Raw genomic sequence first — 17,293 nt, forward strand, 5'->3', positions numbered from 1 at the left:
GAAATGTATTTCTTTGAACTGTTTCTTTTGGAGGATGGAAGGTAAATTAGAATGCCTGCAAGCAGGAAGGTGCTTTTATTTAAGTAAAGAGAAAATAAAGTAAATTAGAGATCTATAGTCCTTACTGCAGTGCAGTTTATGACTGCAATGAGAGTTTTGCCAGCAAAGAAAAGAGATGGGAACTGTAAGGTTGGATTCTGTAACATGGCATTTGACAGAGTACCATGATGCCAGTGTGCAAAACCGAGCCACCTGAGCAGCACGGCTGCTTTGAGTTCCAAGACATTTTGGGGCTGCTGGAAGGACAGACAATGCAAGTGGAAGGGTGTAAGGAAAAACAGGCACCGTATCTTTCATTTTGCTCCTAGTGCTTGGAGGTCTGTCTGTCACCTTTGTTCCCTGCATCCAAACCATCTGTTTTGTCCCTGGAAGCTTTCAAATAACCTGTTGTTATTAAAAAACCCCAACCAACAAAAACCATATAAAACAACAACAACATAAAACACTTAGAAATTGAAAAGGTAATATTCTGTTATGCTTGTGACTGGTTCTCCGGTGTTGCAGAGAGGATGCTTAAAAATGTCAGAGTAAGAAACATTCTTAGTGCAAATGGCATCAAAGCAATTGTATAATGTGTTTATGAGTACACACACAACACCTTTTGGAACTGCAGATTCCTCAAGCAAATTCTCCTCAAGTGAATTCTCCTCAAGTGAATTCAAGTATGCTGCCATACCTTTGCTTCTCTTACTTACTAAGCATCTTCTGATGAAGGTTGAATGAACATCGAAACAGAATGAATAGAATGACATACCGCTGAATTATTTTAACTGCTTTTGGAGCTATGGATTTTCTCAGCATCCACAAAATCTCTTATGTTAGTAGTGAAAATATCTGTATTTTTTCCTAATGGGATCTTTTAATAGCAATGTGATTTTTATTGAGCCAATGCATTTGATGTAAATTTTATCTCAGTTTTTCCACAAATGCTTTACAGCACTGGAAGAACATTTATATGACCCAGTATAACCAGTTAGAACTTCAATGTGACTATATGCTACTGCTTTTACAACTATGAGGTACTGACCCATGTGTTGAGTACAGTCTTTGCCTAGATGAATAACTTGTACATATATGTTGTGTGGACACTGGCAATTACAGCTAGTTGGACACAGCCATGATAACTAAAAATTGCAGAAACACAGGTAGCCTCCTTTCCAAAAGCATGTATCTTGAATGTAAAACACATATTTCACAATGGCCAAATTCATTTAAAGACGTCAAACCTCCAGATACTGAACACGCAACAACAGGTGTCTTGCCAAAAGGGCGTTACTGAGTCTTATGGATCCCAATTCTGGTGATACCCAGTAACGAATTAAATCAGTGCCAGAATGGTTATTTAATTACAATTCACAAGAGAGGTGATTATTGCTGATTGCTGAGTACCAGGGCTTGAACCACTATCAGCAAAGTTAACAATAGCAATTACTGTTTGGAAAAGGACAGAGAATACCCATAAGAACTTTACTGTTCTGCTATCCATTTTGGTGGTAGCAATCTATCAAAAACTGACTTCAGTCTGTAATTTTTCAGATAAAGCAGCATGTCTACTGCTCTCCAGCCTGCCTAGACTCCAGTGTCTCCAGTAAGGACCGAAGTCAATTCCATGTCAGTTTCCCTGACAGGCCTGTCGGTAGCTGTGCCTATCATTCCTCAGGATTTTCCTTTTTCCTACCTGTGTCTACTAGTTCAACAAATCCAGATTATTTCCTTGGTTAATTTGTTTCTGTAAGTTTCAGCCTTCACCCAGGGAACGCTTTGTGCAAGGAAGTTGGAGCACAGGTCTTATAAGGAGCAGCTGAGGGAGCTGGGATTGTTTAGCCTGGATAAAAGAAGGCTCTCTTGTTCCTCTTCACTACTACCTGAAAGGAGGCTGCAGTGAGGTGGGGCTTGGTATGTTGTTACAGGCAAGTGACAGAATGGGAGGAAATGGCCTCAAGTTACACCAGGGGAGGTTCAGATTGAATATTTGGAAAAAATTTCTTCACAGAAAAGATTTTCAAGCCTTGGAACAGATTGCCCAGTGAACTGTAAGTGTCACCTTTCCTGGAGACAATTTAAGGACATGGCAGTGTTAGGTTTGCAGTTGGACTCAATCCTAGAGGTCTTTTCCAATATCAATGACTGTGTGAAGCACTTTAGGGGTCTCTGAGGATTGGCGATGCAAATGATCGTTTCTAGCATAGCAGGTTGTTTTCAGTTTTATTAATCAGACTGATCCTTCTGTTGTAGAAGTGAAATAGATATCAAGATAAGATTATTCCCACCCCACCACCATTCCCATGGAGTGATTAATCTTATCAGCAGTCTTCTGTAAACATTGCTCAGAAGTGAGTGCCGTAAGCTGTCCCAAGTTTTATTACCTAGATTCATACCAATTCAGTCAATGCAGTGCCAGGACACAGTTAAGTCATTCAGGCAGCAGATACACAGTGCCACCAAGAGAGAGAGAGTGAAACAAGCAAACCAAAAGCCTGTGACACAGAGTCAAGGGCTCTAAGACAAGTATATTCTGTAAGCAGAAGTCTTTCATGAAGTGCTCTATTATTTTACAATTTTTGTAGCAGTAAATGGGGTTGACTCGATGGACAGATACCACTGTGCTCTTTGCTTTCCAGAGGACTCTGCTCGAGTGCAGACACCATTGTGCCATAAAGGTGGCTTTCAGGGTTGTCAAATTACTCCAAAGGCTTAGGATTTTGGGGGATTTGTAGATGCTTGGTAGTTAGTATTACTCATTTGGTAACTAATACAGAGTGAGAAGCCCTCCTCAGTATTATGGTTGCTGCAATCTCCTCTTCCAGGTTGAGTACCTATTTATCTTTCTCTTAAACACTAATTATTTTTAACCTGAAACATTAACCAAAAATTAAAAAAAAACGCCACCAAACATCTTCATGTCCATGCAAGAAAAAACCTGTACTCTGGATAGCAGGAAAAAATAGGTGTGTACTAACTTTGCCTTGTACATGTTTTTAGAGTCTGTATAAGAGACTGAATATTTCTTTCCTTTCTCTGTAAGTATAAAATGCTAACACATTGTAACCTTGCACTATAATACCCAATTCTATAAATCACTATGCTTATGTGCCTCCAGGCCTGCAGTTAAGTATCTAAACTTTTATCATATCTAGATTCTCACTAAAAGTGAGATCAATAACAATGCTAACAGTAGTCATCTAGAGCTATTTGACTGGGAAAAGAAAGGAAAAAATAACTATGAAATGCCTTGGACTTTGTGATCTTGAGCCTTCATACCTGCAATTTCACTCTTAATATAACATATATTGAAGTTGAGAATAATGAAGCTAAGAACACTACTGAAACTACTCGAACAGTACTATAGCACGTGGAATAAACTATTTTACATGTTTATTAGTAGAGGAAGGCTTCTATAGTCACTGTACAGTCACACTGATTATGCATACTCTTTTTTAAACTGCCTGAAGAGGTCAGGTATTACAATTAAAAATCCCCATGAAAGAACCAACCAAAAAAAACAAACCAAAGAAAACTATTTGACCCTAACCTCTGCTTCCTAATCCCATGTCTCTGAGTAGGTACATTATTCCAACAAAGCATCCTTTTTTGGCTAGATGAAACTATTTAGCAAGTGTACTCTTCTATTTCTCTTCACACAAAAGGTTCTTTCTTTGCTCTCAAAAAATAAATCGTGATGGGATAGTTCTTAGTTTATATCTAATCTTCACAGCAGGGTTTTTCGTGTATCTCTCATTCTCTCATGTGTACTCGTTACAGCCATTATATATTTCTCTAATGAGATTAGTTAAGAATTGCATATACTGTGAGCTTTATCACTGAAACTGGAATACATCCATCTCTTCTATTTGAGAGCCATTTGTGCTTCTAGGACAATTCTTCTATCCTGATATATACTTTTTTTTTAACAGGATGTCAGAACAATGGTTAATATCGTGGAGTTAATGTTCACTAGGTCAAAAGCCCCGTCTATTGAGTTTCATGCTTCAGGTACTGAAACTGTTTGCAAATCTTAGGTTTAATTCTACTTATTTACTTCATCCGTAACTGAATATGTACTGGCTTGGTAGGCACAGAGTAAGAAAAGAAGATTTCAATAATTACAGGAATGAGTAAGCTATTGAAGGTACTGACTGCACAAGGAAAAAAAGTTGCTCTGACCAGAAATTAAAGAAATACTGTAAGTAAGGACCATGGATAATTCTTATATTTGTGAAATGGACAAACCATAACTACTCGATAATGATTGTATTTGAGGACTTCATTTCAACCTCACTATTAGATATTACAAGTAACAATAGCTCCACTGACAGCAGGATCATTTGCATTCTCCTAAATTCACATCAGGCAAAGTCACCAGATTGAAGTTGAGAGAAAAGAAGAAAGATATTTAAAAGACTGTCCAAACCTTTGCAGTCTCTGTGGAGTGCTCCTGTTACCCATTTTTTAAATTACCAGGTTTAACAAACATGAGTGAAAAGGTGTACATTGCTATGTGGGAGAACAATGAATTCTAAGTGTTCAGAAAAAAAACAGTGAAAGACCAGTTAATTCCTGCCAGTCCTAAGACATATTGAGATATATAAATAAAGAAAGAGTGAATGTAAATAAGGGAAGTGAGTAAAACAGATAATTAAGCTAGAGACAATAAAAATCTAGGCTTTCTTCAATAACAGCAAACGATTAATACCCACAGAGTTCATGACTGAGAAGTTCTTGTAAGGCAGAAAAATGGTTCAGACTTCCTTGCATTGTGGAGATGCACAATGGAGTCACAGAGAGAGCATACTAAGAAAGACACCCTTTTATTCCCCTTTTATCCTCCTCCATCAAATCTTTGGAGGGATCACAAACTGAACTATCTATTCAGCTCTTGAAGTCTGTTCAGCAGGTACTATCATTACATGCAGAATGAGATCATATCTGGAACTACCTCTCCGAACCCATCATGAATGGGTTTCTCTGTATGTATAGGTAAATGTAGGAAGAAATAACCTTAATTTAATGCAAGTAAAAACTCCAGTACTATTAATGAAACCTATCAGCATCTTCATTTACATAATACTGCTTACCTACAATATAAATCTTAAGATGTAAAGCACTCAACAGATTAATAAACATAATTAATAATTTCAAAGCTTTACACTGTTTTCTTTGGCCAGCTTCAAACAGCTGGAGAACTTCTTTGGAGTGTAGATTTGCTGATTTTTTTTTATTTATGATGTAATTTTACTTAAGAAGAACTTATGAGATCTGAAAATCAGATCTTAAAATTCTCATAGTAGTTAGGAAATTTTGCTGATGGCAACAAAGACACTGTGCTTAGAGTGGAAGCTTTGAATGGCTCCTGAGTGCCCTGGGACTAAGCATCTAGCAACAGGTACCTTACTGGAAGGTTTTTCCTATAGTTCCTTGTAAGATGGTAGGACTTTCTACAAGATGACTGTGGTGAAATAGCTAATCTAATTGTGTAATCAGTATATTTCACAAGAAATTTTCCTGAAGTAGAGACAATTATTGTCACAAGCTCACTGCCCTATATGGTCCTAATGACCCCAGTCAAGTACCAGAAGTTTTTGAACTTGATTTTATGGTATGGAAAATTATGAAGAGGCTTCAGATTAAATTGACTTGTCCCATGAAAGCTGGTCCAGATGGCAATAGTACTACCTGGCTTTGTTTGAGGTAGTCCTGGGGAGCAAACAATACCTTATGCACAGTTTGTGTAGGCTTGCTGCTTAGTTCCATTTCTATATGAGGATGAGCAGCTGTTTCAGAAAGCTTCAGTGTCAGACTCATCAGGGCTTTCTGACTGATCTCCATGCTGGTGTAGTCACTCAGGAGTGGTGCTGTAAGGGAAATGATACCTTCTTTGCTTGTAACTGCTTCTGCAGAGATTTCTTCATGCCTCAGGCTTATGTCTATGTTATTGCTAGGTTTATCTGACTGGCAAGAGTCACATGTGTCGTCTTCTCCACCATCTGTAAAGAGACCAAGCTTCACAGGAGCCTTTGACTCATGCTCTATAACAAAGAGACTGGTGGTATCATTGTCTGACAGGGCCTGAAGCAGTGGCCTTGAAACCGGTTTCCAGTTAGCCTGTGAAACAAAGCAAGGAGAAAGAATAATATGCTAATTAATCCACTTCATCTCATCTTTCGGTTTAGAAACATGAAGGAAAATACTTATTTCCCGAATTTAGAGGACCATCTTCTCCTCTCCCATAATATTTAGGCATAGTTTTTCTTGCTTTTATATATACTTGGGGTCAAATGCATAATGACAAAATGTAAGCCTCATGATGTGCTATTCTGACACACACAGCTTTCAAAAAGTTTAACAAATGCATTACTATAAAAAGGCAGCAGCTTGAGCAGCAGCCAGACAAGATTAAGCTGTCAACTGCTGCAAGCAGTTTGTTGTTAAACAATGCCATGTTATGTCCTAAGTATACCTGGAGTAACAAGTTTTTGTAAATTCTGGGTGATTAAATGGAAAACAGTTGGTAATGCCAAGCATTCTTATTTTCCCCTTAGATTGTTCTTTTAGGTTTGCCCTCTTTTGCCATAAATTTTTTTAAATTATGGGCACACTGGTATAGCTATTAGCTTTTATTTATTGATATATTTCCTTTCTCACCTACTTTTCTACCCCAAGCTGCTTGAAACAACTCACAAATTTACAGAATAAATAAACAAATGAATTTACAGAACATAGCAAGATTTTCTCCTTGCCTCTATTTTGCAGTGCCCATTTGGGAATACCTTTCTGCAGGGTTCATTTAGTGTTCAGAATACCAAATTACATCTAGACAGTATATGTGGTAACCTCTTTATTGTACTTTCGCCTCACATAGTGCTTTTTCTGCTTTCCCCCAAACCATTATCTGATATCTGTTATTACTGCACCTGCCATGTTATCAACATGTTATCAATATTTCTCTACCAGATTTGGCTAATACAGACTTTATTTTCTTTGGCAGTTGCCTTGCTGCTGCAAAAACAGTTAAATGCATTTTAAATTAATATATATTTTTAAAAAATATTTTGTATCAGTGGCCCTGTGGTTCATAAAACCTTTTTGTCCTTTCTATAACACACAGCCTCAATGTATTTCATTTGCAATTCTTCACAGTGGCAAATTATTCTTTGAACCTATTGGATTATTTTGGATAGTGGTTCTTACTCCTTTCTTGCTGAATTTCTGTACTGCAATTCAGCTCCACCTAAGCTCGTTAGTACACCAAAACAGCTTCTGCTCTTTCATTTTCTTTAGGGCAGGAATTCCACAAATGCTGAATATGATAGGTTTCTTTTTTTTCCTTTGAGAAGTCCAGCTTCAAACAAGTATTGAATTTGCAGATCTCTGACTTTCTAAATGCATGGTGGATAAGAAGGAAGAGGATTAGGTGGAGATATTTTTACTGGAGTGATCAGTAGGGGTATCTGAATGCCAGCACTGAGAAACAGAAATTGTTGGGTGCTCATAAGCAGAACAATTTCTTTAACTGAAGAAAATGGTGAAACTGCAATTTTTGAACAGCACCACTTTTGCAACTCTTTTGTTCTGCATTACTTGCTTTGAAAAAAGTACTATCTGATACTGTTTTTGAGCCCCCTACTTTTTAATCTACATTTAAGTAGAAGAAAGAAAGCAAGCAAGTGAGGAAGTCCTGATCTGGAGTATGAAAGCCTATACTTGCTCTGTAGCAGGAAGGAATGCTGATGTTCAGCAAAACCTTTGATTATCAGCAGACTATCAGGGTCTTCTGAAATTTTGTTTCTGACTACTTTGTTTTATGTGCCAGTTTTGGCCAGTATCTGGCTTGTAGTCACATACTAGCTCATGTCTGAAATTTGACTGGATGGAAGCCTGCTTTGTTAAAACTCACAAGTTGGCTTGCAGAATGAGATTTGCAAGTACCAAATTAAGTTCAGTTCTGCCAGAAAAAGAGATTTAAAAAGGAAACAGTATAAGTTCCTGCTCCAAAAACATAATGATAGGTGGTCTGAGACTTAGGAGATAAACCTAGTTTTTCTAAAAACCTAGTTTTTCTAAAAGAAGGACTTTTAGTATCAAATGTCAGCAAAATTGGAGGAGAAACTTGTTTAAAAGGGGGAAGGTAAGAAGGGGAAGATGCAAATAAATCCACTAATAGTCAAAAATTAATAATGTTATCTCCAGCAGCTCCTTCTAACAGCTGTAATTTCTTCTAACAGCTGATTTCTAGGCAATTCTTTAGTGCTGAAATTCAGGTATACTTATCGAAATTTATGGGGAACTGTGGGCAAGATTTGAGCATGCTGCTCGAACAGCCACCAGCTGACCATCCAGTGACCTTGGATTGCTCTGGAGGCAAGTAGATACTGAAGTGAAGAGCAGACTACAGAAAATACCATATACATTATCTTCGTTATGAGACTTCTGTGGAATTAGGCTGCAGGTCTTTACTTTGTATTTTAAGTAACTTGTACTTGATAATCAGTTGCAGCTGCTAAAAAATGACTGAATAAAAAATATAATTTCTCTCTTTAAACTCCATCTACCCCCACTCAGGTTTGATTTGTTCTTTTGAGAACCATACCTTTAAAAATGCTCTATAATGTACTCAGTCATAGACCTTTATTAAAAAAAATTTTAAAAATTAAAAATTTAGGTCTCTACCTAAACAACAACCTTCCCTCATCCTATATTTTGAATATTACTCCATCTTCCCAACTGTTGATATCAGGTGTTTTCCAGGATAAAGTGTGAAAGGACTAATAACTGGCATTACTAGTTTTCAGCAGGAAAGATCAGTACAATCAGTAGGAAAGATCTCTCCTGAGTTTTTTTGCACACCATTAGAAGAGTACTTGCCATTTCTTGGAGTGCACTGCTATTTCTTGGGCTTGGTACACTGGGCCAGCATGATATTTTCAATCTGTAAAAAAATATTCTAAGTTTTAATCTATGTAAGATTAAATGACTGGCATTTCCTATGCATTTGAATTAACTACCACTTATACATAACACATTTTTGTGACCGTGAAAACAAGCCATTCACAGAGACTTTTAAGCCCAATGCGAATTAAAGGCTGAAGACCAAACTTGGTAGTCTACACTGAAATGCTGAGTTAGTGATTATTAGCATTTTTGGTTAATGACAAAGGAACTGTGACAGGTGCTAGTAAGGTTGTCTCTTTCTATATATTTAATAATTGTATAATCCTAATTTGTTATAATTTCCACAAAACCTACATCTTCCTCAAGGGCTCTGGGGCACATAGAAGGAAGTTTGTTCTAGTAAGTGTTTGCTCCTGGGCTTCTACTTAGAAGTTTGCTTTCACTCAAATAAAGACCAAGCTATTGCTGTGTTCAGCTCCCATGAAATGGCACTGGCAGCCTGCAAGGGACTCTACAGGGAACAACACAGCTCCTTCTCTTTCCTGATTGTTTTGAGTTTAGCTTTTTCTGAAAGGTATTACATAAAGTATCTCACCTCCATAAGAAAAAAAAAAGCCTCAACACAGTTGAGAGGCTGAGAGTTTAAGTAGACCATAACCCCGCCTTACTGTTAGCTTCAGTGTTTTCTTGTTTTGAAATTAAATCTAGACTCCATTAGCTGTAATGTACTTCGTTTAAGCTGTAGTTTGAGGTGAAGATTGAGGCTGTTGAGTTACTGAATCTTCTTGCTGACTCCTGTGAAGATGGGTGTTTGGCTGTCGGTTGAGTTCTTTCTTACAATTCAAACAGGCAAATGAGGGGATCTCTGGGATGCTTTATCTCTGTTCAAGGTGTTCAATACTTCTACAGATTTACAACTTTAATTGCTATTTTGTAGTGCTACCTATGTGTAGGGCTCCTGTGTGCTGCTTGATTGTCGTGTGGAGGGGTTTTTTTCCTATTTTTTCCTATTAGTCCCAGGCAATGAAGTGTGATCTTATGTTTTACACAATGAAGTTTATTCTAGGTCAAAACTTCTGCATAGGTCTCAAAAGTTCTTGTCCAAAATGCTGGATCAGATACACAGCAACCTAAAGTACAGTCTGAAAAGGTAAGAGCACAGGAGACTTAATGTGGCGTGCAGTGTCTGTTTCCCAGTGGCAAGGACAGGAGTTCAGGCTAAAGCAGGCTATGTCATTTCAAGCCACAGGTTGTACCGTCTGTCTTTTAGCAGCTGTGCTTTCAGCTTCTGAGGTTGCTGCTTTATAAAAAGGAGAAAAAGGGAGGATAGTGTTCTAGGATATCAAAATAGTAATATGAGTGGTTGCATGCAATTCAGTTTGTCAGAAAGTAAATATTAGAACCCATTACTATGCATGCCATTTTCTTTTAGTGGTAGCCTATGCCCCCGATATTGTACCTCAAATTAATTTCTGGGGGAAGACTTATTATTGCAGAAAATAATTAGTCCTAAAAGAAGTAGACCTTATCCCTATCTTAAAGGCCCTCTTGTTATTCTCTCTTCTTCCTACTCATCCATTTATTACTCCTTTTCATGGTATGCTTATGTGCATAATTTATACAGCTATTATCCAAATGTTTTTGCAAAAAACTTCTTAGATGGCTGCTAAAATTTACTTTTGTGTTTTCATAGAATAGACATGATTATCAGTTGGGAATGAAAGAGGATAATAATCAAATGCATGTTTTTGCAATATATATAGTCTATTCTGCACTGTGAGAAATGATCCTGGCTATTTCTGGTGGTGTTTAAGACAGAAAATAGAAAACTGTATCAAAAGCAAAAAATTATAGGTTTTTTTACAAGCTATTTTAATCAGCTGATAGTGGTTTGTAATTGCTCTTGCTATGAAACGAGTGTGGTGGCTTTTATGCAGTGTGCTTTTTGAGTTGTGTTGCTTTTAATGACAAAAAATGCCTTGTGCTATAAAACTCAGAGTTAAGCAAAACAAGAGTGCTGCTAACAACTTCAGTCAATATTCCCTTCTTACCTTTGAAGTACCAGAGAACAAGTGAGAGGTGCAAAAACCAGAATGAATATCATACTGAAGAAAAGGCCAGTCACAAGACCTTCAAATCCTTTATCTGATGAGAAACAGAAAGATTGAATTAGACTTGAGGTGTCAAGTGCAGAAAAGCCATATTACCTCCATGAGAGAAATAATTCAAACAGAAGTCAAGGCAAACTTTACACATGTTCTTGAATTCCAATAAGTAAAATCCTGTAAAAACTAGACTTGGCATTCTGGGAAAGAGTGTGAGGTTTTCAGGTTTGTATTTTTAAGACATCTAGGTACCATGGAGTTACAGAATGCTTGGGATTTGAAGGGACCTCTGAAGATCATCTAGTTCAACCTCCTGCTAGAGCAGGTTGCACATGATTACATCCAGGCAGGTTTTGAATATCTCCAGGGAAGGAGACTCCCCAGCCTCTCTGGGCAGCCCATTCCAGTGCTCTGTCAACCTCGTGATAAAGAAGTTCTTCCTCATGTTCAGGTGGAAATTCTGATTTTTCGGAATCTGTGCCTATTGCCCCTTGTTTTGTTGCTGGTCATCACTAAAAATAGTCTAGCCCCATCCTCTCGACACTTGCCCTTAAGATATTTCTGTACATTTAAGATCCCCTTAAATTATACATTAAAGATCCCCTCTCTGTTGTCTCTTCTCCAGAATACAGAAGCTCATCTCTCTCCACTTCTCTCATTAGTGAGTTGCTCTACTCCAGTCACCTTCACAGCCCTCTGCAGCACCCGCTCCAGGAGATCTATGTCTCTCCTGTCCTGAGGAGTCCAGAACTGGTCACAGCACTCCAGGTGAAGCCTCACCAGGGCTGAGTAGAGGAGCAGGATAAGCTCCCTTGACCTGCTGGCACTACTCTTCCTTACGCACCCCAGGGCACCATTTGCCTTCCTGGCCATAAGGCCTCACTGCTGGCTCATGGGCAAGCTTGCTGTCCACCGGGAAGCCAAGGTCCTTTTCCACAGAGCTGCTTCCCGGCAGGTTAGCTCCATTCTGTGCTGGTGCAGGGGATTTTTCCTTCCCAGGTGCAAGACCTGCCCTTGTCCTTGTTGAATTTCAGACAGTTCTTCTCTGCCCATCTCTCCAACCTGTCGAGGTCCTTCTGAAGGGCTGCACAACCCCCTGGGATATCTGCCACATCTTTATGTGAACTTGCTGAGGAGGCCTCTGTCCCTTCATCCAAGTCACAGATAAACAAGTTAAACAATGCTGGGTCCAGCACAGAACCTCAGGGGACACCATTAGTGACAGGCCTCTAACTAGACTGTGCCACTGATCATGACCTTCTGAGGTCTCAATTCACCTCACTGTCCACTCATCCAACCTACACTTCTTGAGTTTGCCTATGAGAATGTTATGGGGGAAAAACCTTGCTGGTGCCAAGGTAGACAACATCCACCGCTCTCCCCTCATCTACCCAGGCAGTTATACCATCACCAAAAACTCTCAGATTGATCAAGCATGATTTCCCTTTGGTGCATCCATAGTGATTACTCCTGATAATCTTTCCCTCCACATGCTTAGTTAGAGATGACATCCAGGATGAGTTGTTCCATCACCTCTCTAGGGATGGAACTGATATGTTTTGAATCCTTAAATCTACCATCCAAATATAAACACTATAAAATGAAGGAAGTATTCTCACACCCCATGCTGCTACATGGGTTTCAGCTTATTTAACAGGTCAGGACCCTAATGCACATCTGATTTAATAAGAAACTATTCAAGTGAAAGTGGCTTTTCATTTGTTTCAGGATTTGGTAGTAGGGCTTGCGGTTTTTTTTGTGAGATCACACCTGATTCTGACAATAATAATATGGTTTGTTGTATTTGTTTGTTGCCCATACTTTCCCTGTTCAGAACATTTTAACTCTCAGCCACTTGTCAATCATTGATGCAAACCTATGTCACCTATTGCCCATGTTAATACCTGCTTGAGATATTTCCCACCAACACCCCACCCACCTGAAGGCCAAGTGTTTGAAAGGCTAATGAAGGTTGATAAAGCGCTCAGGCAATGAGAGCAGTCCTGCTAATGCAGGAACCAAAGCAGACTGTGATGTTAAGAGAGTTGGTGTTGAGGTCTTCTTTATAAATGGCTAATTCAGAAGTTTAAAAATAGTGCCAGGAGAGCGTGGTCAGTTCATAATTGTGTTGCTGATACTGTCAAACCATATTTGCAAAAAGGCCACTTACTTTTTCTTTTCTTACCCATCCCCCAGCAAAACTTTTTTTTTTTTTTTTTTTTTTTTTAAATCAAACAGCTATCTATTTTTTGTTAAAAAAGGTTTTTTGGAAATCTGCAAATAGCTTTGTTGCTGAAAGAGGCTTTTAAAGCAAAGAAACATGAGATTCTTCTAGTGGATTAAGTAACCTGTAGAATGTTGGGGAGGGCAGAAATATTAAATGTAATGTTTAAATTCAGTGTAATTACTTGCATTTTTAAAATGTTTGCATTAATTTTACTCTGTATTTTTGTTACTTTACTGAACAATTGAATCTTCTCCAAATATGTATTTGGTTGGGTAAGTGGAATAAAGTCCTGAAGAAAAGATCCAGGGAGATACTATAAGGAGGGGCAAATTCTGATGATTTCAAGGAAGATTTTAAATTTCTTTCATTTTTCTTTCAGCATCACACCTTTGACTATGCAGTTGTTTGTACTTGTAAGTTCTTCACTTAGTACAAAAAAAACTGTTGTGGGGAGAAACCACTTGCATACTTTTGTCTCTGAATTTCACAGGTTACTGATACCATCTTAGCCTGTTCTTTTCTATTTGGAAAGCTTCAATTAGGCGAAGTTGTGGTCAAACAAAGAAAAAAGAGTCTACTACAGTGTTAGTTTTAGTTTCACTGATAGGGTGTTAAAAATATTTGAAAGACTATGTTTGGCCAACCCCATAAAATAACAGTATTTGAGGCTTTCAAAATATAACTCTATTGGTCTTCTTAGCCTATCCAAGAAAAACAAACTTTTGCCAGCGAACTAAAGGACTTGTTACTTAGAATATACTTAAATTATTTGAAAACAAAAGATACTTTGATTGGTTGTCACCCACAATAGGAGCAATTGAAAGGTACCTAATTTTTTATTTTTATAGAATGGTTCAGGAGGCCAGTTTTATGTGATTGCTCAGGATTTTGCCAAAAACAAAGACTTAAATTTTACTAGTCACAGGCAGAAATCTAAACTGCTGAAATCCATGACAAGAATCATCAATAAATAAAGATATGTGCACGTAGCTAGCATAAAAATGTCAGAAAAGGTTTCAGAGATGAGGAACCCTAAGTCTTCCCTGTATGGCAGGTAGTAAAATACAAACAGAATTGTTCTGTCATGCATAGTTTACCTTTAAACAGAGGAAAAAAATTGTGTGTTTGCTCCCAGTAACCAAGGACTGAATAATAGCTCTTGTGTGTGAGCAGTCTGTGACTAGTTGAAAAGCAGGAAGAGGTAGAGAACAAGGACATATGGAAAGCATAAAGAAAAGATTCATGTTGTGTAACGCAGTACCATATTTTGGAGTGCTGAAAGGTTGTGAAAAAGTCAGAGGTCCTTCTCCAGCATCAGTGAATCCTGAAATCTGCACACGATAGATGTTTTTTTCCTTCAGTCCAGTAAGATGGTAACTTGTGGTAGAAGAATTGAGAGTAACAGCTGAAATGCAAGAAGGTTTGGGGGAGGAGATGATTAGATGAACTCTAGTGGCTGAGTGTGTATCAGTGCAGCTGACTGGGGAAAAGGCAAAATTTCAGTGCCCTAACCCACATCTGGAGGAATCCACATGATGCAGATGTTGTTTGGATGGTACAAGATTTCTCAAAAATATTTATGTATGTTTTAAATTCAGAGGTAAAAAGCATGAGCTTTCAACACCAAGTATGTATTGGGTTTAGTAGCAGGGGGGGCTACAGGGATGGCTTCTGTGAGAAGCTGCCAGAAGGTTCCCTGATGTCCTCCAGGATGGACCCACCACTGGCCAAGCCAAGCCAATTAGAAATGATAGCAACACCTCTGTGATAACATATTTAATAAGGAAAAAGGTGTTATTGTACAGACATAGTTGCAGCCAAAGAAGAGAGGAATGAGCTCTGCAAACACCAAGGTCAGTGGGAAAGGAGGGAGGAGGAGGTGCTGTCATTAATTACTGGGGTTGAGATTCCCCTACAGCCGATCATGGGGGCCATGGAGGTCAGTGGAGGTGCAGAGGTCCACCTGCAGCCCACAGAGGTGGACCTCTGCTGGACCATGCTGGAGCAGGTGGATGCCTGAAAAGGTGCTGTTACCCTGTGGGAAGCCTGTGCTGAAGCAGGCACTTGGCAGGGGACCTGAAGACCCATGGAGAGAGGAGCCCACACTGGAGCAGGTTTCCTGGTAGAACTTGTGACCCTGTGGAGACCCACATCAGAGCAGCCAGTTCTTGAAACCACTGCATCCTGTGGAAAAATACCCACGCTGGAGCAGTTCCTGAAGAACTGTAGCCCATGGGAAGGACTCACATTGCAGAAGTTCATGGAGAACTGTCTCCCATGGGAGGGACACTGGAGCCAGGGAAGGACTTCTCTCCCTGAGCAGTGGCAGAAACAATCTGTGATTGTAACCCCTGTTCCCCATGTCCCTGCACCACTGATGGGGAGGAGGCAGAGCCTTGGAAAGAGGGAGTGATGGGAGAAAGTGTTTTAAAGGTGTGTTCTATTTCTCATTATCCTGCTCTGAATTTAATTGGTAATAAATTAAATTAGTTTCCCCAAGCTGAGTCTGTTTTGCCTGTAACTGTAATCTATTTGTGATCTCTCCCAGTCACTATCTCATCTCATGAACCTTTCGTTACATTGAAAAATTAAATATATAATGTCTTAAGTCTTACAAAAAGGCTTATACTCAATCCTGGATGAATTGCAATGAAATATAGAAGTATTGTGATGGAAATCTCAATACTTCAGGAACACTGAAAGTCTTATCTTCCTTTAAGAGTTACCAGAGAATTCTACCATAGTCCTAGAAATGTAATTTTTAAGGAAATAGCAATATTTAGTTTGAAATAATATCTAGAACATTCCAAGTATTTGTGGGAGCATCTAGATCATTAAAGGTCTAACCAGGAGCTGATCTTTGAGAGCACTCACTTTGCACAGAAATCTTAAGTAACTCAGTATGTGCTGTAGCCATAGTTAATAGTCTGAATGAAGCTTTTGTTTCATGGCTCTGACCTGCTGCTTCGTTCTGAGCAATGGTGACTTACCCAGAGACTTTTTCCTTGATGAATCTGTGTAGCTGATTCTGTATCCTCGTAGAAAGCCCAAACGGTCTTCAGCAGCTATTTCATTCCACTTCACAAGTGCAGAATCCTTTGTGATATTCAGAACTGTCACATTAGTGGGACCTGTCCTGGGAACTTAAAAAATACAGATAATTATTTTAGTTCTGCATCAATACTTTTGCAATAGACATACAAGACTGAAACTTAGGTACTTCCTAGGGAGTTCCTTGCCTGATTCAAGATGCCATAAATGCAATGTAAAGGGTGCAAGAGAAAGGAGAAATCCCATAGAGTGAAAAAACCTCATCTTAAAAACTACCAAAGTAGGAATTGTGACTCTCTTACAAAGATTTTATTCCAATAGCCACAGCTGTACTCATTTCATCTTGCAATATGAGACACTACCAAACTGGGATTGGGAAATCTGACTGGGACCGCAGCTAACACCGGAGTTACATGGAGTAGCAACTCTGAGGCCCTCTATCTGTTATTTTTGGTAGTGTCATGTGTAATAAAAATATTTCTATGCACTTGTCAGTAAGGAACAGCATTCACTGCCAGGATATAACTGCTAAGACCAAAGGCAATCCTAACTGAAGAATGCTGTTCAGTCACCTGGAAAAGAAATTTTGAGTAGCCTTTGTTTTATGGCTGCGGATAGGAATGAGAAGAAATACAAAGGTTAAGGTTATACAAAGGGGAGGAATACCTCCTTCCATGAAGTAAAAGTGGGTCACTCCAAAAGTCTTTTCATGTCTTAAGAAACTTTCACACTGACACACATCAGATGCATGTACCATTATTTTGTACAACTTATACGGCTGAAAATTATCTGGAAAACAAATAAATGTGCATCAGAGTTTCCTGAAAAGTTATAAATTATAGAGGAGATAAATGATAAATTTACAGTTTTTCTGTGTAGTTCTTACTTTCTGAGACATAGTATAGTATAAGTTTATAGCCCTTTGCACTGAGTACTAAGTATGTAAAAGTAAGTAAGTAAG

General features: G+C 38.6%; 1 protein-coding gene across 1 annotated transcript in view; it reads right to left on the reverse strand.

Annotated features, from left to right (window-relative positions):
* Positions 1–5,225: 5,225 nt before the first annotated feature.
* The window catches only part of LOC114056716 (interleukin-31 receptor subunit alpha-like), a 28,017-nt gene continuing 15,949 nt past the window's right edge, over positions 5,226–17,293 (reverse strand). The window contains exons 10-15 of the mRNA XM_027882143.1: positions 16,999–17,121; positions 16,272–16,424; positions 14,543–14,686; positions 11,001–11,094; positions 8,923–8,986; positions 5,226–6,162 (exon numbers count right to left, since the gene is read on the reverse strand). Of these exons, the coding sequence (XP_027737944.1) occupies positions 5,680–6,162; positions 8,923–8,986; positions 11,001–11,094; positions 14,543–14,686; positions 16,272–16,424; positions 16,999–17,121 (1,061 nt within the window). The 3' untranslated portion in view covers positions 5,226–5,679. The remainder of the gene's footprint in view (positions 6,163–8,922; positions 8,987–11,000; positions 11,095–14,542; positions 14,687–16,271; positions 16,425–16,998; positions 17,122–17,293) is intronic.

This window comes from Empidonax traillii, unplaced genomic scaffold (genome assembly GCF_003031625.1).
Source record: "Empidonax traillii isolate 1590-97213 ecotype Southwest subspecies unplaced genomic scaffold, ASM303162v1 scaffold8:size5222938, whole genome shotgun sequence".
NCBI lineage: Eukaryota > Metazoa > Chordata > Aves > Passeriformes > Tyrannidae > Empidonax > Empidonax traillii.